The sequence below is a fragment of the Bos indicus genome, chromosome 11, assembly GCF_029378745.1.
Source record: "Bos indicus isolate NIAB-ARS_2022 breed Sahiwal x Tharparkar chromosome 11, NIAB-ARS_B.indTharparkar_mat_pri_1.0, whole genome shotgun sequence".
Lineage (NCBI taxonomy): Eukaryota > Metazoa > Chordata > Mammalia > Artiodactyla > Bovidae > Bos > Bos indicus.
The window spans coordinates 66,520-88,327 of record NC_091770.1 but is presented as its reverse complement, the minus strand read 5'-3'; the positions used below and the strand labels follow the sequence as shown (position 1 = coordinate 88,327).

Sequence of the window (21,808 nt, the reverse complement as noted above, 5' to 3'; positions counted from 1 at the left end):
GCCTTTTAAAGAGAAGAATTAAGCTTTCAATTTCATTCTTTGCTTTCTGATATTAAAAAAAATATTCTATAAAACATGCTACAAATTTCAAATCTTTGAACATAAAGAATACATCATGTATTTGTTTGCTAGGGCTTCCATAACAACATACCACAGACTAGTGGCTTAAACAGCAGAAATTTACTTTTCTCACAGTCCAGAGGCTAGATCTGAGTTCAAGATTGAGGGGCTGGCAGGACTGGTTTTCTCTGAGGGCCACAAAGAAAGGATCTGTTTGGCTTTTCTTCTTGGCTTGTAGACTTGTAGACCTACTCACTGCTTTGTCCTTGTATGGTCATCCCTCTGTGCACGTGGACCCTTGGTTCCTCTGTGTGTTCAAATTTCCTCTTAGACAGAGAGCAGTCAAATTGGATCAGGACTCACCCTAACATCTTCATTGTGACTTAATCACCACTTTAAAGTCCCTTTCTCCAAACACTCACATGTTGAGGTATTGAGGGTTAGGGCTTCAATATACAAATTTTGTGCCATCTACCTTTTCAAGTGCAAATGTTATTTGATGTATTTTAAACAGAAAAAAAAAAGTAAAACATGATATACTTTATATCTTCCTTAAGTATATTGCACTGTATGAGCAAAACTTCAATATAAATAATTACTTTGTGCTGGAAAAATCCTGGCGCTCTCAGGAGTACTGAGGAGTATTCACGTCAGTGTGCATAAACCTCAAAATCCACAGACTTACTGGGGATTTCTAAGGTTTCCACTTTTTCCAGACTCTGGACTTCTCCTTTTGTTCCCAAAGGTTAAAAGGATAGTCAAAAGTATTGTTGAACCTGTCAGATGATTTTTTATGATGGGCCAATGCTTTCAGAGCAAAAACAGCTCCAAGTACTGCTCACTTCTGGGGATTTTCAGCTACTCTATGAATAATGGTCCAGAAATCCTTCACTAATTTGTTAGCTCTCTGATGTCTATAGTAGTTTGAAAAAAAATTTTTTTTCTGCATTTTTCTTAGGAGAAGGGCTGATCTGAATTAAATTACCTAATCTGGCATTAGAAAAGAAAGTTCAGGATCATTTCCTTCACATACGCTTTAGGGTTGACTCACTGATATTAGAAAGTATATCCTAAAAATCTTATTTAATGAGATAAAAAGTAGGTACTATATGTAAGTTTTACTCTAAAAGGCAATAATAGAATATAGTATTAGCATCTAACTATGAAATTGAAATGCTTAATATGTTTTCCTTTTTCCTCATCCTTGTTCAGGGTCTCCTGTACTCTTATTTCATGTTTATAATGATAGCCTGTATTACAGAAACCAAATCTGCCCCCACAGACATTCTAGCAGGTATATAGCCTAATAATCAATAAGCAAAATGATTGGAGAAATTATATCTTTTGGTAGAATTTATAGTCTTTTTCGTTTCTTTTATCTTTAGGAGGGGTTTTAAAAATACTTGCTAGATCCTTGCTGCTGAGTACATTTTGTTCATTCCAGATGATGAACTTGTGAAGCACGAGGAGCTCTTCTTCTCTGGGGCTGCTCTGTAACCCCTCAGTCCATTTAGCACTTCCAGGAGAGCTTGGGTGGTGCCCTGATGTAAACACTAAGCACTGCAGCAGGCATGTTAGAGTCTGTCACTGCAGAAGGAGCCCTGAGATGGGAGATTTGCATCATTAGAGGGATAGGATTATTTGCAGTTGGGAAATCAAGTGAGGGATGAATTGAAAGTTTAGGGGTAATTCTGCTTGAAAAACTAGGAATTATGGAGATTATTTTTGTAAAGGCTGTGAAAAAATCAAGAGAACTGGATTACTATTAATGCTTAAAAGCTTTTGTGGAAAGCATCTAATTTCTAGAGAAAAATTCAAAGTTGTCCATTAACAGTAATCTTTAGTAATTAAGCATTGAAATATATCATTGAAAAATTAATATAATCACATTTTTAATAAAAGGAAATGTAAGTACCATTCAATGAATTAATCTTCAGCTTAATCAAAACAATTCTTTTTTTGTTTTAATAGTGGGTTTTTAAAAAATGTAAGAAACACTGCCTTTTGGCTATGATCCTAAATCCACTTCTGAATTTCTGAAGTGCTAGACTGAGAACAGTTGATAAACTTTAAAAACGTTGCTTTAGGAATGTTGGAAGTCACGGGAGGCCGGAAAGCCGGCACCTGGCACCATGTGTACTAGGGGTCCACTGGAAGGCGAAGGCCGGGGCTGACTGGGCCGGGCGTGTGCGGTGAGGGGCTGGCCGGGGCTTCGTTGCCATGGAGCGGGATGAGGATCAGCTGTCCGTGTGGCCCACTCTCAAGACCGAGGGGCTGTGTTTCCTTCATGTAAGAGAAATTAAGGAAACAATTCCATTCACCATTGCAACGAAAAGAATAAAATACTTAGGAATATATCTACCTAAAGAAACAAAGAACCTATATATATAAAACTATAAAACACTGGTGAAAGAAATCAAAGAGGGCGCTAATAGATGGAGAAATATACCGTGTTCATGGATCGGAAGAATCAATATAGTGAAAGTGAGTATACTACCCAAAGCAATCTATAGATTCAATGCAATCCCTATCAAGCTACCAATGGTATTTTTCACAGAGCTAGAACAAATAATTTCACAATTTGTATGGAAATACGAAAAACCTCGAATAGCCAAAGCAATCTTGAGAAAGAAGAATGGAACTGGAGGAATCAACCTGCCTGACCTCAGGGTCTACTACAAACCCACAGTAAAGACAGTATGGTACTGGCACAAAGACAGAAATATAGATCAACGGAACAAAATAGAAAGCCCAGAGATAAATCCACACACCTACGGACACCTTATCTTTGACAAAGGAGACAAGAACATACAATGGAGAAAGTGAAGTGAAGTTGCTCAGTCGTGTCCAACTCTTTGTGACCCCATGGACTGTAGCTTATCAGGCTTCTCTGTCCATGGGATTTTCCAGGCAAGAGTACCGGAGTGGGTTGCCATTTCCTTCTCTAGAGGATCTTCCCGACCCAGGGATCAAACCCGGGTCTCCCACATTGCAGGCAGCTGCTTTACCCTTTGAGCCACCAGGGAAGCCCAATGAAGAAAGGACAATCTCTTTAACAAGTGGTGCTGGGAAAACTGGTCAACCACTTGTAAAAGAATGAAACTAGAACACTTTATAACACCAAACACAAAAATAAACTCAAAATGGATTAAAGATCTAAATGTAAGACCAGAAACTATAAAACTCCTAGAGGAGAACATAGGCAAAACACTCTCCGACATACATCACAGCAGGATCCTCTATGACCCACCTCCCAGAATGTTGGAAATAAAAGCAAAAATAAACAAATGGGACCTAATTAAACTTAAAAGCTTCTGCACAACAAAGGAAACTATAAGCAATGTGAAAAGACAGCCTTCAGAATGGGAGAAAATTATAGCAAATGAAGCAACTGACAAAGAATTAATCTCAAAAATATACAAGCAACTCCTGCAGCTCAATTCCAGAAAAATAAACGACCCAATCAAAAAACGGGCCAAAGAACTAAACAGATATTTCTCCAAAGAAGGCATACAGATGGCTAACAAACACATGAAAAGATGCTCAACATCACTCATTATGAGAGAAATGCAAATCAAAACCACAATGAGGTACCATTTCACACCAGTCAGGATGGCTGCTATCCAAAAGTCTACAAGCAATAAATGCTGGAGAGGGTGTAGAGAAAAGGCAACCCTCTTACACTGTTGGTGGGAATGCAAACTAGTAAAGCCACTATGGAGAACAGTGTGGAGATTCCTTCAGTTCAGTTCAGTTCAGTTCAGTTGCTCAGTCGTGTCTGACTCTTTGTGACCCCATGAATTGTGGCACGCCAGGCCTCCCTGTTCATCACCATCTCCCGGAGTTCACTCAAAGTCATGTCCACTGAGTCAGTGATGCCATCCTTCCATCTCATCCTCTGTTGTCCCCTTTTCCTCCTGCCGCTAATCCCTCCCAGCGTCAGAGTCTTTTCCAATGAGTCAACTCTTTGCATGAGGTGGCCAAAAGACGGAATATCAGCTTTAGCATCATTCCTTCCAAAGAACACCCAGGACTGATCTCCTTTAGAATGGACTGGTTGGATCTCCTTGCAGTCCAAGGGACTCTCAAGAGTCTTCTCCAACTCCACAGCTCAAAAGCGTTAATTCTTTGGCGCTCAGCTTTCTTCACAGTCCAACTCTCGAATCCATACATGACCACTGGAAAAACCATAGCCTTGACTAGATGGACCTTTGTTGGCAAAGTAATGTCTCTGCTTTTCAATATGTTAACTGAAAATAGAACTGCCATACGACCCAGCAATCCCACTGCTGGGCATACACAACAAGGAAACCAGAATTGAAAGAGACACGTGTACCCCAATGTTCATCGCCGCACTGTTTATAATAGCCAGGACATGGAAGCAACCTAGATGTCCATCAGCAGAGGAATGGATAAGAAAGCTGTGGTACATATGCACAATGGAGTATTACTCAGCCATTAAAAAGATACATTTGAATCAGTTCTAATAAGATGGATGAAACTGGAGCCTATTATACAGAGTGAATTAAGCCAGAAAGAAAAACACCAATACAGTATGCTGCTAAGTTGCGTCAGTTGTGTCCGACTCTGTGCGACCCCATAGATGGCAGCCCACCAGGCTCTGCCGTCCCTGGGATTCTCCAGGCAAGAACACTGGAGTGGGTTGCCATTTCCTTCTCCAATGCATGAAAATGAAAAGTGAAAGTGAAGTCCCTCAGTCGTGTCTGACTCTTCGCGACCCCATGGACTGTAGCCCACCAGGCTCCTCTGTCCATGGGATTTTCCAGGCAAGAGTACTGGAGTATACTAACACATATACATGGAATTTAGAAAGATGGTAACGATAACCCTGTATGCGAGACAGCAAAAGAGACACAGATATATAGAACAGTCTTATGGACTCTGTGGGAGAGGGCGAGGGTGGGATGATTTGGGAGAATGCATTGAAACATATATAATATCATATGTGAGACGAATCGCCAGTCCAGGTTTGATGCCTGATACAGGATGCTTGGGGCTGGTGCACTGGGATAACCCAGAGGGATGGGATGGGGAGGGAGGAGGGAAGGGGGTTCAGGATGGGGAGCATGTGTACACCTGTGGCGGATTCATGTTGATGTATGGCAAAACCAATACAATATTGTAAAGTAATTAGCCTCCAATTAAAATAAATAAATTAAAAAATAAATTTATATTAAAAAAAGAATGTTGGAAGTCTAATACAATGTCTTCAAAATTCAAAATCGATGTTAATTGATTTTCTTGATTGCTTCAGTTAGTATTTACTTTTTCTCTATTTTATAATTACTAGAAAGGACTTAATATTTCTCTGTATTTTATTAAAAATGCAGTCTCATGTTGGTATTCTGCCAGGGTAGTATTTTATATCACATTTAAAATGTACTAAACTGAAAATGAGTCATGGTCTGACTTTTTCTAGATCCTCAAGTTGTAATTATGTGCAATTTTTTTCTTGCTTTCTTATAAAAAAATTGACAAGATATGATAGAAGTAATGAAAATATTTCGGTGAATAGAGAAGTACTTGCATACTATCACTAAATAAACTTCTAGGACTACAATGTATTTTTTATTTTTACATGCTTTAGTAAAAAGCAATAAAATTCATAATGGATAAATGCAATTAATAGTTTCTAATGAGCAATTTATTCATTAGATATTTTTCATTATTAGGGACATCTGTATTTTTTTCCTATTAAATCTCATATACAAGTGTTTCCTTTTTACAAATTTGACCTTACATAATTTTTATTAAATATAATATGCTTAAACATGTCATTTGGGAATTTTTCAATCTTAAGGAGACTCTGCATATTTTCTACCCTTTCTCCAAGCTATTTTACTATTTTTTTTTTCTATTTTCAAAAAGACCTCTTTGGGTTTTTGGAGAAGGAATTCGTGTATGTTGATACGGATTTTAAAGTACTCTTGTGGATACAAATATTGAGGTATGGAGCATGAGAAATGTAAGACATGGGCATGGAAAACAAAGTGAACAAGACACACTCACCAGCAAGGTTTTATGAACATTACAGTGTTTAATAACATCAGAGTAGCATTTAGCTTTTTAAACTTAGTTTTAAATAGTTCCATAGATAAATTCTAACCACAAGACAGAACAACTCTTTTCCCTTTTTTCTCCCAGCTTTCTGGGGATGGAGGGGTGGGGGAAGATGTCCTGTGTTACGATCAACTCCTCTATATGTAACTGAAAAATCCTGACAATGGTTATTCATTTTCACTTAGCATGGACATATATCAGGAAGCTACATGGCATCAAAGAAGAGTCAACATAACAGAAAATTTAAAAGTAAAGACTATGATGAGTACAGTACCTACAGTGATGACAACTTTGGTAGCTACAGTCAGGAAACAGAGGAAGATTTTGCCAGTCAGCTGAAACAATACAGGCAAGCTAAAGAAACCTCAAATACTTCTTTAGGATCATCTTTTTCTAAAGAACCAGGGAAAAAACAAAGATTGAAAGGAATTCAGCAAGGTAAGTTTGAAATTGTCTGGTTTTGACTATGAAAACTTTATTAAGATAAACAGGTAGCTATGAAATAAAAACTTAAATTTCTTAGCCCTTTGTAATGGTCAGTTTATTCCTGTGGTTCCTGAATTTGTTTTTCTTTATTTGGTAGACCTTGAGGACAAAAATCTATAGATATTTCAATCTGCATGATATCTTAAAATTTGCATTTAATAGATTTCCTAATATTTTTAAAGTATATAAAATGTAGAACAACTTTCCTGTTATGTCTTTTCCCCTCTCTTCTATATGGTATCAGTATACTGAAAAAAAAATTACCTACACTTTTCAACAGTTACCTTGTGTTACTTTATATTTTAGACCCTATAAAGACAGAATCCTAGAAAGCTATTCTTTTATTAGAGTTTAAAATATAGTGATCCTCTTTGCTGTTTAAATATACTCAAGACTATAGACTTTTTAAAGAATATATGTATTTTATTGAAATATAGTTGACTTAAAATGTTGCAGGTACACAGCAAGATAATTCAGTTATACAAATACACAAATACTATTTTTGAAATTATTTTTCATCATAGGTTATTACAAGATACTGATTATAGTTTCCTATGCTATACAGTAAACCTAAATAAATGCTAGAAATCTAGCATTCTACTCATACTAAGCCAAACAAGTGAAATCAAAATGTCATAATTTTTTTGTTATGTAAAAATTCATAATTTTCTAAACTATATGTATTATACATGTTTATACATATGTATGCAAAAGCTTTTCTACTATACTTGATAAAGGCTTGAGAAAGAACATCAAAAAATAAAAATAAAAAAGAAGAGATCAAGAAATTGGAAAACATAAACTAAATGAAATGGGGGCACTGAATATGAAATACAAAAAGTGAAACAAACTAGATAAAAATAAAAGATCATCATATAGTCCAGTTTAGTCAGTTCTGTCACTCAGTTGTGTCCAACTCTTTGCGACCCCAAAGAGGAGGACTGCAGCATGCCAGGCCTCCCTGTCCATCACCAACTCCCAGAACCTACTCAAACTCATGGGTGATGCCATCCAGCCATCTCATCTTCTGTCATCCCCTTCTCCTCCCACCTTCAATCTTTCTGATCATCATGGTCTTTTCCAATGAGTTGGTTCTTCGCATCAGGTGGCCAAAGTATTGGAGTTTCAGCTTCACCATCAGTCCTTCCAATGAGTATTCAGGACTGACTTCCTTTAGGATTGACTGGTTGGATTGCCTTGTAGTCCAAGGGACTCTCAAGAGTCGTCTCCAACACCACAGTTCAGAAGCATCATTTTTAAACACAACTGCTCATTAGAAACTTATCTGGAGCTCTGGAGAAAAAAAGCAATACCTGAGCATTTGTATTTTTCAAAAAGTTTCAAGATAACTCTGATATGCATCTGGAATTTAAAAAGTGATTACAGGTCTTTTTGTTAGATCCTAGTTTGGGTGATATGGAGTTCTATTATTTTTCTGTTGACCAATCATGATATAATGGTATTAAGTGAGTAACAGTTACATAATCACAAGAGTAAAAGATGTTTATCAGTTTTCACAATCAATAGCCATACAAAAAATAAAAGAATTACAATTGCAAGCCATAATGGGAACAATGGAAACATAATGGATTAACTTAACAATGTAAAATAACTACAATTTGCCGGGCAGGGGGGGGGGGGGTGGGAGTCAAGCAGAGTGGTGTAGTAAATGGAAGTGCATACATGCATATGTTTTCATCCACCCAACCAAGGACTATACACATTTTTCTGAATCAGAAATAAGAACAAAACCTAAAGAAATTTTTGGAATGATAACCTATTCATCTGTTATATTGAGGTACATCATCCCTGGGAAAACCAGGACAAGTTTCCATAGAAATTATGGATCACATAAGGGTCAAATTAGCCTTAAAAATTGTCTAGTTAGCATGTCTGGTTCAAGAAAACTGGTGCAAGATGAGGCTGAGGTGAAGTGGTGAAACCCAAACCCTACATAACTTTTTTTTTTTAATTTTTAAAAAAATTTTAAAATGTAAATTTAAAATTTTATTTATTTTTATTTTATTTTTTTAAAATATAAATTTATTTATTTTAATTGGAGGCTAATTACTTTACAATATTGTATTGGATTTGCCATACATCAACATGAATCCGCCACGGGTGCACACGTGTTCCCCATCCTGAACCCCCCCTCCCACCTCTCTCCCCATCCCATCCCTCTGGGTCATCCCAGTGCACCAGCCCTGAGCATCCTGTATCATGCATCGAACCTGGACTGGTGATTCATTTCACATCTTTTAATTAGCACTGAAAAAAAGAATCCATTATGAGTAAATTTGGTTATTTTTATGGCTTTATTTTTTCTTGATTTCCTAGCAAAATTCCTTTGAAAAATGTGAACCAAGGCTTTGTTGAACTAAAGAGAAAGGAATTTGTCTATACATGTGCTATTGTAATTAGCACGTTTGTTCTGGAGTCAGACATAGTGGTGTTGGGGATCATTCCACTTGGGGAATAAAGGGAATGTGGAGTCCTTGTTCATCCCTTCCTACCTGGGGTTTTTCCTTTCAGACTCTTTCTTTTTGTTCTGTTAATGAATTGACTATTGCGATTTATTCTGAATTTCATTTTTTCCCCCAGAATTATGAAAGTAATATATGGACAAATGCAGAAAACTTTTTCTATGTGTAAAAAATGATAACACATAAAGCAAAGACCAAAGATAAAAACAATTTGAATCTCTACACTCAGGGACAATTACTATTAATATTTTTGGCAAACATTCTTCTAGAATTTTTGAGAATTATTTTTAACAAAAAACTATACACTGTTAAAACTCATTTTTTTTTCTCTCTGTGAATTGTATTTCTGTCATTCTTACATTAATGAGTAGATTCTAATGCCTACATTCTAATAGATGCACCATAATTTATCTATTAAATTGCTAAATTTGTTTGTTAGTAATTATTTGAGATTTAAGTTGCATCCATTTTTTAAAAATTCTGTGATTAACCCTGCATATTTATACATATCTCATCTTGGCAAACTTTTTTCCTAATAATAAATGCTGAAATGTAGAATTGAGTCAAAAGGCATAGGCACATTTGAAGATTTTTGACCCATATACCAAGCTGATATTCAAAAAAGTATTATAGCAATTTATAACACTTCTGCCAGTGTGCAAAAATGCCAGTTTCTCCAAATCCCTACTACCGTTATTCTTTGAGGTGAAAATTGGTATGTTAATTTTTAATTTCTTTTAATGAAGTGAAACTTTTTTTCATGCATTTATTGGCTGTTTTGTAGATTTAAGATCATTGCAAAACTTAATAGTTCAATATGACTTTGGTAAGATGAGAAATCACTTTGTATTCTAACTTACTGCCCTAATATATAATTTTTATAATTTAAGTATTTTTATAATTTAAGTATAATTTAAGATACTTTTAAACATCAAGTTTTTCAAAAGTAAAAGACAAGTATGAATTTTGCTTGGCAATATATGTGATATCCAGAATTATCAATAGAAACAATTTGCTACAAATTAATCACTAATAATATTTCATTGTCTTCCTTAGAGAGGAATGTAATATTTAATTCTCTTAAAAAACAGAAACCCTCCTTAATTGTGTATTCTAAGGAGCAATGAGAAGGATAAAACTAGATTTGACTTCTCCAGCCATGTGTATCCTTGTTCCTTGCCTTCCTTACGTTGCTAACATCACTTGAGAAACAAAACAATAAGGAGCAGTACCTTAAAGTAAAATGTAAAGATGGAATTAGTTTTTTCATTGAATCTAGAGGGAAAAAAGAATGCACTGTACATTGTAGACTATTTAAAATATGCTGTTCTCTGTAAACTAGTAGGTTGGTGTGCTGTTTTATTTATAATGTCTAGAGTACATTTTAACTTTTGTAGGTACTGAGCAGAGGGTTAAAAGTTTTAATGTTGCTCGTGGACGAGGTTTGCTGAAAAAAATCAAACGCAAAGACCGTGGCGGAAGGGTCAACAAAGGGCCAAATGTGTTTTCAGGAACTGATGACTATCATGAGGTAATGAGAATTTATATATATTGAGGATTGTACCTTTTAACTTACGTGGCTGCAAATAAAGCATTGTGATTTTAATGCTACTTTCCTAGTAAGTGAAAAATTTCTAGTGCAGATCAAATGAATATAGATGAATTTCCAAATAAAAGTTTTGTTTTACTTAGTTACGATGCTAGTATACAGGTGCACGTTTAGGTGGCATTGAAATAAAACTGCTAAACTCGAGAGCACTTCAAAATAAAATTGATACGTCTGAAAGCAAACATTTTTGTTCTGTAGGTTCTCTGTTGCACTTTTCCTTCCTAGGGGTCATCTTCCCTAGATGGAAATGGCAGTAAAATGCTTGGTAGCTCAATACGTGGCAGGACCAAGAAGGGAGACAGTGGTAAATTCACTTACTTACTAGCATTGAAATCCTTGAAAGAGAAGAAAGGAGGTATTAATGTTTGGAAGGGTCAATTTATGAACCATGTGTATAGTAGAGACTGAATAAATGTATGTTGAATTGAACTGAACTCTGAACAAATACATTTCAACCTTGTAGTGACTTTCTAGATTAGAGTGATCCAGTTTCTGTATTCTGCCATTGTTCCAGTAAGATTTGATTGAATTATGCAGAGCAAGGGTGGGTTATCAATAGCTGTAACCCTGATTGATAGAAAAGGGATAGTAACATTGTAATTGGAAAATGCTCAGTTTTCTAATCTCTGGGTTTAAAGATAACAGGCAAAGATTTTTTAATATACTCCTTAGTATACTGTTTAGGGAGTTGCTAGCAAGTATGATCTTAAAACAAAGTTTAGGACCAAATAAATGTGTGAAACCCAGCACATACTACTCTACTCCGGGTGATTCTTAGTCAACATGAACTTTAAAGATCTGAGCAGGTTAGGCAGAAAGAAGTCTGTATGACTTTGTTCAACCCATCATTTCTAAAATTTACTTCACCATGAACTTTTTTTTCCCCACACACCTACAAACATTCACTCTTAACTCACTATTCTGTGGAATAACAGCTTTGCAAATAAGCTTAGAATTTCTGGGAAACTAACCTGCCTCCCCATCTTTCTAGGCAGCTGTGGTTGTCTAGGATGTGCTGCTTTCTCTAGACCAAATCCATGGGAATACTTTCTGAGTAAACCTTCTCCTACATTCAGTACTTATACCCCATACATGAAAAAATGTTAGCTTCCAAGAAAGTATGGTTTTGAGGGAGTTACTGCCTATCTCTGAGCTTCAGTTTGCTTAACCTGTTGTATTAGAGTACAGTATTAAATTAACTCTAATGGCCCCTTCAAGCACTAACATTTTAGATGTTTCCAGATCTAGCTCGCAACTAAAAAATTTCTTCATCTTGTAATAGAAAATCAGAATAAATTCTTTCTTGTGCATTTATCAGATTTAGGACATTTTTCCTTTCCTGAAGAATCTGCCTGTCAAGCAGGAGACGCGGGTACTGTCCCTGGGTTGGGAAGATCCCTGGAGAAGGAAATGGCAACCCACTCCAGTATTCTTGCCTGGAATATCCCATGGACAGGGGAGCCTAGCTCACTATAATCCATAGGTCACAAAGAGTCAAACATGATTGAGCGACTAAAGGGGTTCCCAGTTGCTGCTACTGGTAAAGAACCCACCTGCCAGTGCAGATAGACATAAGAGACATGGGTTTGACCCCTGGGTTGGGAAGATCCCCTGAAGGAGGGTGCAGCAACCTACTCCAGGATACTTGCCTGGAGAATCCCATGGACAGAGGAGCCTGATGGGCTACATAGTACACCTTGGTGCATTTTTCAGTGGGTTTTACTGGGGGGGGTCATTACCTAATATTTTTACTTTTTGATTTCAGAGTTATATTCCTCAAGTTGGCTTTTTGACTTCTCATGGTGCACTCTTTGGCTGCCTATTTATTACAGCCACAATCCTTGTGGAGAAGGCATATATGAACTGGTCATTTATATCTACTTGTTCTAAGTGAGCCTAGAAATAGAAAATGTTTCTAAAAAAAGTTTTAGTTCAGTTCAGTAGCTCAGTCACGTTCGACTCTTTGCGACCCCACTGCAGCACGCCAGGATTCCCTGTCCATCATCAACTCCTGGAGCTTGCTCAAACTCATGTCCATCAGTTGGTGATGGCATCCAACCATCTCCTCCTCTGTCATCCCCTTTTCCTCCTACCTTCAATCTTTCCCAGCATCAGTGTCTTTTCAAATGAGTCAGTTCTTCACATCAGGTGGCCAAAATATTGGGACTTTAAGCTTCAGCATCTGTCCTTCCAATGATTATTCAGGACTGCTTTCCTTGAGGATTGACTGGTTGGATCTCCTTTCTGTTCATGGGACTCTAAAGAGTCTTCTCTAACACCACAGTTCAAAAGCATCAATTCTTCGGCACTCAGCTTTCTTTATGGTCCAAATCTTTCTTTATGGTCCAAATCTCTCTTTATGGTCCACATCCATACATGACTACTAGAAAAACCATAGCTTTGGCTAGACAGACCTTTGTCGGCAAAGCAAGGTCTCTGCTTTTTAATATGCTGTCTAGGTTGGTCATCGGAGAAGGCAATGGCACCCCATTCCAGTACTCTTGCCTGGCAAATCCCATGGACTGAGGAGCCTGGTGGGCTGCAGTCCATGGGGTCGCTAAGAGTCAGACACAACTGAGCGACTTGACTTTCACTTTTCACTTTCATGTATTGGAGAAGGAAGTGGCAACTCATTCCAGTGTTCTTGCCTGGAGAATCCCAGGGACAGGGGAGCCTGGTGGGCTGCCGTCTATGGGGTCACACAGAGTCGGACACGACTGAAGTGACTTAGCAGCAGCAGCAGCAGGTTGGTCATAGCTTTCTTCAAGGAGCAAGCGTCCTTTAATTTCATGGCTGCAGTCACCATCTGCAGTGATTTTGGGCACCCCCCAAAAATAAAGTCTGTCACTATTTCCATTGTTTCCCCATCTGTTTGCCATGAAGTGATGGGACCGGATGCCGTGATCTTCGTTTTTTGAATGTTGAGTTTTAAGCCAACTTTTCACTCTCCTCTTTCACTTTCATCAAGAGACTCTTTAGTTCCTTTTCTCTTTCTGCCATAAGGGTGGTGTCATCTGCATACCTGAGGTTATTGATATTCCAGGTTATTGATATTCCTCCTGACAATCTTGATTCCAGCTTGTGCTTCATCCAGCCCAGTGTTTCGAATGATGTACTCTACATAGAAGTTAAATAAGCAAGGTGACAATATACAGCCTTGACATACTCCTTTGCCAATTTGGAACCAGTCTATTGTTCCATGTCTGGTTCTAACTGTTGCTTCTTGACCTGTATACAGATTTCTCAGGAGGCAGGTAAGGTGGTCCAGTATCCCCATCTCTTTAAGAATTTTCCAGTTTGTTGTGATCCACATAGTCAAAGGTTTTGGCATAGTCAGTAAAACAGAGGTAGATGTTTTCCTGGAACGCTCTAGTTTTTTTGATGATCCAACTGATGTTGACAATTTGATCTCTGGTTTCTTTGTCTTTTCTAAATGCAGGTTAAACATGTGAAAGTTCATGGTTCACATACTGTTGAAGCATGGCTTGTAGAATTTTGAGCATTACTTTGCTAGTGTATGAGATGAGTGTAATTGTGTGGTAGTTTGAACATTTTTGGCATTACCCTTCTTTGGGATTGGAATGAAAACTGACCTTTCCAGTCCTGTGGCCACTGCTGAGTTTTCCAAATTTGCTGGCATATTGAGTGCAGTGCTTTCACAGCTTCATCTTTTAGGATTTGAAATAGCTCAACTGGAATTCCATCACCTCCACTACCTTTGTTCGTAGTGATGCTTCCTTAGGCCCACTTGACTTCACATACCAGGATGTCTGGCTCTAGGTGAGTGATCACACCATCATGGTTATCTGGGTCATAAAGATCTTTTTGTATAGTTCTTCTGTGTATTCTTGCCGCCTCTTCTTCATATCTTCTGCTTCTGTTAGGTCCATACTGTTTCTCACCTTTATTGTGCTCATCTTTACATGAAATGTTCCCTTGGTATCTCTAATTTTCTTGAAGAGATCTCTAGCCTTTCCCATTCCATTATTTTCCTCTATTTCTTTGCATTGATCACTGAGGAAGGCCTTACCACTCCTTGCTATTCTTTGGAACTCTGCATTCAGATGGGTATATCTCTTCTTTTCTCCTTTGCCTTTAGCTTCTCTTCTTTTCTCAGGTATTTGTAAGACCTCCTCAGACAACCATTTTGCCTTTTTGATTTCTTTTTCTTGGGGATCGTCTTGATCACTGCCTCCTGTACAGTGTCACAAACCTCTGTCCATAGTTCTTCAGGCACTCTGTCTATCAGATCTAATACCTTGAATCTATTTTTCACTTCCACTGTATAATCATAAGGGATTTGATTTAGGTCATATCTGAATGGTATAGTGGTTTTCCTTACTTTCTTCAATTAAAGTCTGAATTTGACAATAAGGAGTTCATGATCTGAGCCACAGTCAGCTCCTGGTCTTGTTTTTGCTGACTGTATAGAGTTTCTCCATCTTTGGCTGCAAAGAATATAATCAGTCTGATTTCAGTATTGACCATCTGGTGATGTCCGTGTATAGCGTCTTCTCTTATTTGTTGGAAGAGGGTGTTTGCTATGACCACTGTGTTGTCTTGGCAAAACTGTTTGCCTTTGCCCTGCTTCATTTTGTACTCTAAGGCCAAACTTGCCTGTTACTCCAGGTATCTCTTAACTTCCTGCTTTTGCATTCCAGTCCCCTATGATGAAAAGGACAGCTTTTTTTTTGGTGTAAGTTCTAGAAGGTCTTGTAGGTCTTCATAGAACCATTCAACTTCAGCTTCTTCAGCATTAGTGGTTGGGGCATAGGCTTGGATTACTGTGAGATTGAATGGTTTACCTTGGAAACGAACAGAGATAATTCTGTCATTTTTGAGATTGCATCCAAGTACTGCATTTCAGACTCTTTCGTTGACTACAAGGGCTACTCCATTTCTTCTAAGGGATCTTTGGCCACAGTTGTAGTTATAATGGTCATCTCAATTAAATTCACCCATTCCAGTTCATTTTAGTTCACTGATTCCTAAAATGTCAATGTTCACCCTTGCCATCTCCTGTTTAACCACTTCCAATTTGCCTTGATTCATGGACCTAACATTCCAGGTTCCTATGCAATGTTGTTCTTTACAGAATCAGACTTTACTTTAATCACCAGTCACATCCACAAATGGCCATTGTTTTGCTTTGGCTCTGTTGCCTCATTTTTTCTGAAGTTATTTCTCCACTTTTCTCCAGGAGCATGTTGAGCACCTACTTACCTGGTGAGTTCATCTTTCAGTGTCATATCTTTTTGTCTTTTCATACTGTTCATGGGGTTCTCAAGAAAGAATTCTGAAATAGTTTGCCATTCCCTCCTCCAGTGGACCACGTTTTGACAGAACTCTCCACCATGACCCATCCATCTTGGGAGGCCCTACACGGCATGGCTTATAGTTTCATTGAGTTAGACAAGGCTGTGGTCCATGTGATCAGTTTGATTAGTTTCTGTGATTGTGATTTTCATTCTATCTGCCCCCTGATGGATAAGGATAAGAGGCTTATGGAAGCTTCCCATGGAAATAGAAAATGTTTGTAAATAAAATTTATGTGGGTTTAAGACATTTATTTCTGCTTTATTGACTATGCCAAAGCCTTTGACTGTGTGGATCACAATAAACTGTGGAAAATTCTGAAAGAGATGGGAATACCAGACCACCTGACCTGCCTCTTAAGAAACCTATATGCAGGTCAGGAAGCAACAGCTAGAACTGGACATGGAGCAATGGACTGGTTCCACATAGGAAAAGGAGTACGTCAAGGCTGTATATTGTCACCCTGCTTATTTAATGTATATGCAGAGTACATCCTGAGAAATGCTGGGCTGGAAGAATCACAAGCTGGAGTCAAGATTGCTGGAAGAAATATCAATAACCTCAGATATGCAGATGACACCACCCTTATGGCAGAAAACAAAGAACTAAAGAGCCTCTTAATGAAAGTGAAAGAGGAGAGTGAAAAAGTTGGCCTAAAGCTCAACATTCAGAAACCTAAGATCATGGCATCTGGTTCCATCACTTCATAGCAAATAGATGGGGAAACAGTGGAAACAGTGGTTGACTTTATGTTTTTGGGCTCCAAAATCACTGCAGATGGTGATTGCAGCCATGAAATTAAAAGACACTTACTCCTTGGAAAGAAAGTTATGACCAACCTAGACAGCATATTTAAAAGCAGAGACATTACTTTGTCAACAAAGGTCAGTCTAGCCAAGGCTATGGTTTTTCCAGTAGTCATGTGTGGATGTGAGAGTTGGACTATAAAGAAGCTGAGTGCTGAAGACTCAATGCTTTAGATTGTGGTGTTGGAGAAGACTCTTGAGAGTCCTTTGGACTGCAAGGAGATCCAACCAATCCATCCTAAAGGAGATCAATCCTGGGTGTTCATTGAAAGGACTGAAACTCCAATATTTTGGCCACCTGATGTGGAGAGCTGACTCATTTGAAAAGACCCTGAGGCTGGGAAAGACTGAAGGCAGGAAGAGAAGGGGACGACAGAGGATGAGATGGTTGGATGGCATTACCGACTCAATGGATATGGGTTTGGATGGACTCCGGGAGTTGGTGATGGACAGGGAGGCCTGGCGTGCTGTGGTTCATGGGGTCACAAAGAGTCAGACACGGCTGAGCGACTGAATTGAACTGAAGACATTTAAAATAATCCTATTGGAGTAGAGTATAATCAGTTTCTTTGCGTTTTCATGGGATACACACGTGTGTGTATATGTGTATATATATGTATATATGTGTATATGTGTGTATCTGTATATACTTTTTAAAAAGAAACTCAAAGATTATGTTTTCCTGGTATTCTGATACTTTTTTTTTTCCCCAGACATCTGGTGAATTATATCATTCATCAGTTGTGAGCTCTGAGGATCAGATTTAACTTTACCTATCTATTGCCTCAGGCATTTGCTATGAGAGATTTCAGTAGATTGTGCTTTGTTCTCCATAGTCTAGCAAATTGAGGAAAAAGGGAAAACTGATATCAATTCAGAAAAGTAAATAGTTATGAACCTCCTACAGTGTGCAAGGCACTGTGCCTGCTAGGAGCTTGAAAAGCAGTGCTCTTTTATAGAGCTCGTAATTTGTTGTTAGTCAGCCTTCTTGTACTTGCAGCAAAAGTTGAATAGGGGCCTGAGGAGAACTAAGGAAAGCAAGTAGGGCTGTGAGATTTCCTATCATATACTGCTGCTGCTGCTAAGTCACTTCAGTCGTGTCCGACTCTGTGTGACCCCATGGACGATAGCCCACCAGGCTCCCCTGTCCCTGGGATTCTCCAGGCAAGAACACTGGAGTGGGTTGCCATTTCCTTCTCCAACGCATGAAAGTGAAAAGTGAAAGTGAAGTCGCTCAGTCGTGTCCGACTCCTAGCTACCCCATGGACTGCAGCCTGCCAGGCTCTTCCTTCCATGGGATTTGCCAGGCAAGAGTACTGGAGTGGGTTGCCATTGCCTTCTCTGTATCATATACTAGTTTTTCTTAATTTTCTTAAATTTAAAAGTTAAAGGTAATATATCCTCAATTTTTTTCCCTAAAGAAAATACAAAATAACCACACGCACAAGCAATCTATAACTCTGTAGAAATTCATCTAGAGGTACACAGTCTTAAAGGTAGGGGTATATTCTTTTAGTTGTTTTTTTCTTTGTCTTTATTATTATAAACTCGGATCACTTTTTCACTTGGTAAGGTATTGTGAACATTTTGTGTCCCCAGATTGTCTTTCCATCTCATGATTTTTTAAATGACTTTATAATATTCTAAATGTACCATAATGTGTTTTATTTGTGTTCTAGTTTTAGATGTGTAGAGTATTTCCTGCTTTTGTTTGTTTTACTTGTAAATAATTCTGCAATGGTTATTTTTGTGGATAAATCTTCATGTGCCTTCCTGGTAATTCCTTCAGAATTTCATGCTGAAAAGTACAAATTTTGTGTCAAACAATATCGGTATTTTAAGTTTTCAACCAACTATACATGAAAGTGCATATTTTATTGTGTCTTTGCCAAAACTGAGTATTATTATTAAGTTTAAAGTTCTCACAATTTTATTTTGAAAAATGTAGTTAGATGTCTTCATTAAATTAGAGACAGGGTTGTTTGCAACTACCAGTACCAGTAAGCAGTTTTCCAAAAGCATGCTTTCATGCATCGCCTCTCTCCAGATAAATAAATAGCATCATAATGTTCAGTGTTCACCACTTTTAATGATCAGTGTGTACTGCTTTCTAGATCCATTTCAGTATGAATTTTAATGTCTTTTTAAATACTTCATATGTTTTATTTAAGTAAATTTTTTTCTTGCAGTATAGTAAACCAGGGAAAAAATGGAAGATTATGACTCAGGAATTTATTAATCAACATACAGTGGAACATAAAGGAAAACAAATCTGCAAATACTTTCTGGAAGGGAGATGTATTAAGGTAAATTTATAGGGGTATCATAAATCACTTTAACTTCTGAAACAATCTTTAAAACTTAAGGTCATTTTAGGGGGTAGTGAGTGTTTTCTCATATAGTTGGAATAAAACTAGTTCTTCAAAATGGATCTTGTATTGAATACTGTATAATTCATATAATTATATTCTGGGACAATAATATAGCTTGTTGAAATCAGATTTTATTTTACTGACACATGATGCTATGTGGCACGTACTGCTCAAATTGGCTTACTAATATTAAATGTTTTCATGTTTACAATGATGCAGTAAAGTTCAGTTACTGTTATTATTCTCATTTTAATCATGGTCAAACCAAGAGGTTAAATGAGTCCCCAGGGTAGCTCAGCCAGACATGGTGAGTGCTGGAGCCAAGCAGTGTCCTCTGAGGTCATGTTCACTGTTCTGCCTCTCCGCCCAAAGCCACTTCCACTATCCTGGGCAAGAATTCTAAGGGATTGTTTGAATTACTGAGCTCATTATTTAAAGATTGGAGATATGACCATGGTTCTACCATGAAACACCACAGAGAAAATTCAACTCAATGGTTTCTTTTTTTTTCTCTTTTTTTGTGAACAGGGAGATCAATGTAAATTTGATCATGATGCAGAGTTGGAGAAGAGGAAAGAGATCTGCAAATTTTATTTACAAGGATATTGTACCAAAGGAGAGAACTGCATTTATATGCATAATATCCTTTATTAAAAATGTTAACCAAAATATTGCAGTTTTCTAGTGTCATTGAGGCTTTAAAAATCTTAAGTACAATCTGGAAAGCCTAGTTTGGTTTTATTTATTTATTTATTTTATTTTTTAACTTTACAATATTGTATTGGTTTTGCCATATATCAACATGAATCTGCCACAGGTATACATGTGTTCCCCATCCTGAACCCTCCTCCCTCCTCCCTCCCCGTACCATCCCTCTGGGTCATCCCAGTGCACCAGCCCCAAGCATCCAGTATCGTGCATCGAACCTGGACTGGCGACTCATTTCATATATGATATTATACATGTTTCAATGCCATTCTCCCAAATCATCCCACCTCTCCCTCTCCCACAGAGTCCAAAAGGCTGTTCTATACATCTGTGTCTCTTGCTGTCTTGTATACAGGGTTATTGTTACCATCTTTCTAAATTCCATATATATGCGTTAGTATACTGTATTGGTGTTTTTCTTTCTGGCTTACTTCACTCTGTATAATAGGCTCCAGTTTCATCCACCTCATTAGAACTGATTCAAATGTATTCTTTTTAATGGCTGAGTAATACTCCATTGTGTATATGTACCACAGCTTTCTTATCCATTCATCTGCCGATGGACATCTAGGTTGCTTCCATGTCCTGGCTGTTATAAACAGTGCTGCGATGAACATTGGGGTACACGTGTCTCTTTCAATTCTGGTTTCCTCAGTGTGTATGCCCAGCAGTGGAATTGCTGGGTCATAAGGCAGTTCTATTTCCATTTTTTTAAGGAATCTCCACACCATTCTCCATAGTGGCTGTACTAGTTTGCATTCCTACCAACAGTGTAAGAGGGTTCCCTTTTCTCCACAGTCTCTCCAGCATTTATTGCTTGTAGACTTTGGATCATAGCCATTCTGACTGGCATGAAAGGGTACCTCATAGTGGTTTTGATTTGCATTTCTCTGATAATGAGTGATGTTGAGCATCTTTTCATGTGTTTGTTAGCTATCTGTATGTCTTCTTTGGAGAAATGTCTATTTAGTTCTTTGACCCATTTTTTGATTGAGTCATTTATTTTTCTGAAATTGAGCTGTAGGAGTTGCTTGTATATTTTTGAGATTAGTTGTTTGTCAGTTGCTTCATTTGCTATTATTTTCTTCCATTCTGAAGGCTGTCTTTTCACCTTGCTTATAGTTTCCTTTCTTGTGCAGAAGCTTTTAAGTTTAATTAGGTCCCATTTGTTTATTTTTGCTTTTATTTCCAATATACTGGGAGGTGGGTCATAGAGGATCCTGCTGTGATATATGTCGGAGAGTGTTTTACCTATGTTCTCCTCTAGGAGTTTTATAGTTTCTGGTCTTACATTTAGATCTTTAATCCATTTTGAGTTTATTTTTGTGTATGGTGTTAGACCTAGTTTGGTTTTAAATTTAAAATAACACATTATGTAAACCAGATCTCTTCAGCCTTTGCACTTCAGAAGGTCAACTGAGTTTTTTTCTTTAGGGAAATGAAATAACTTCCCTTTGGAAAAAAAAATCTGAAATAAACATACTTTAAATAATATTTATAAGTATTTCAAGAGGCTGTGCTTTCTGAAGGAGTTGGCAACATATTTATTCTGTGAATTATTATTTAGTTGCGTTCATAAGTAATAAATTATCATTATTGGAAATTATGAAATTCAAGTATTGTCAAATCTTACCACCTAATGATAAGCACTACCCTGTATATTCTTCCCTACTTCTGATACATTTAAATTGTATTCCTGCCTCTACCCATGTGGCATTTCACTGTATATGGTCCATATATATATATATGATTCGTGTTGATGTATGAAAACCAATTTGTAAAGCAGTTATCCTTCAGTTAAAAATAATTTATATATATATATATATATGAAACATTTCCTTCGGTAAAGACCTTATTATTTCCCAAATGGTTAGTTCATTGTCTCCT

The 21,808-nt window shown here is 37.4% G+C and overlaps 1 protein-coding gene across 2 annotated transcripts in view; it reads left to right on the top strand.

Moving 5' to 3' along the window:
* ZC3H6 (zinc finger CCCH-type containing 6) overlaps positions 1-21,808 on the top strand; it is a 77,241-nt gene that overhangs the window by 39,941 nt on the left and 15,492 nt on the right. Inside the window, exons 4-7 of one of the 2 annotated variants that reach the window (XM_070798160.1) lie at positions 6,327-6,579; positions 10,508-10,641; positions 19,031-19,147; positions 19,742-19,855. In XM_070798160.1, coding sequence (XP_070654261.1) covers positions 6,327-6,579; positions 10,508-10,641; positions 19,031-19,147; positions 19,742-19,855 — 618 coding nt within the window. The remainder of the gene's footprint in view (positions 1-6,326; positions 6,580-10,507; positions 10,642-19,030; positions 19,148-19,741; positions 19,856-21,808) is intronic. The other variant, XM_070798161.1, reaches the window with a different exon arrangement.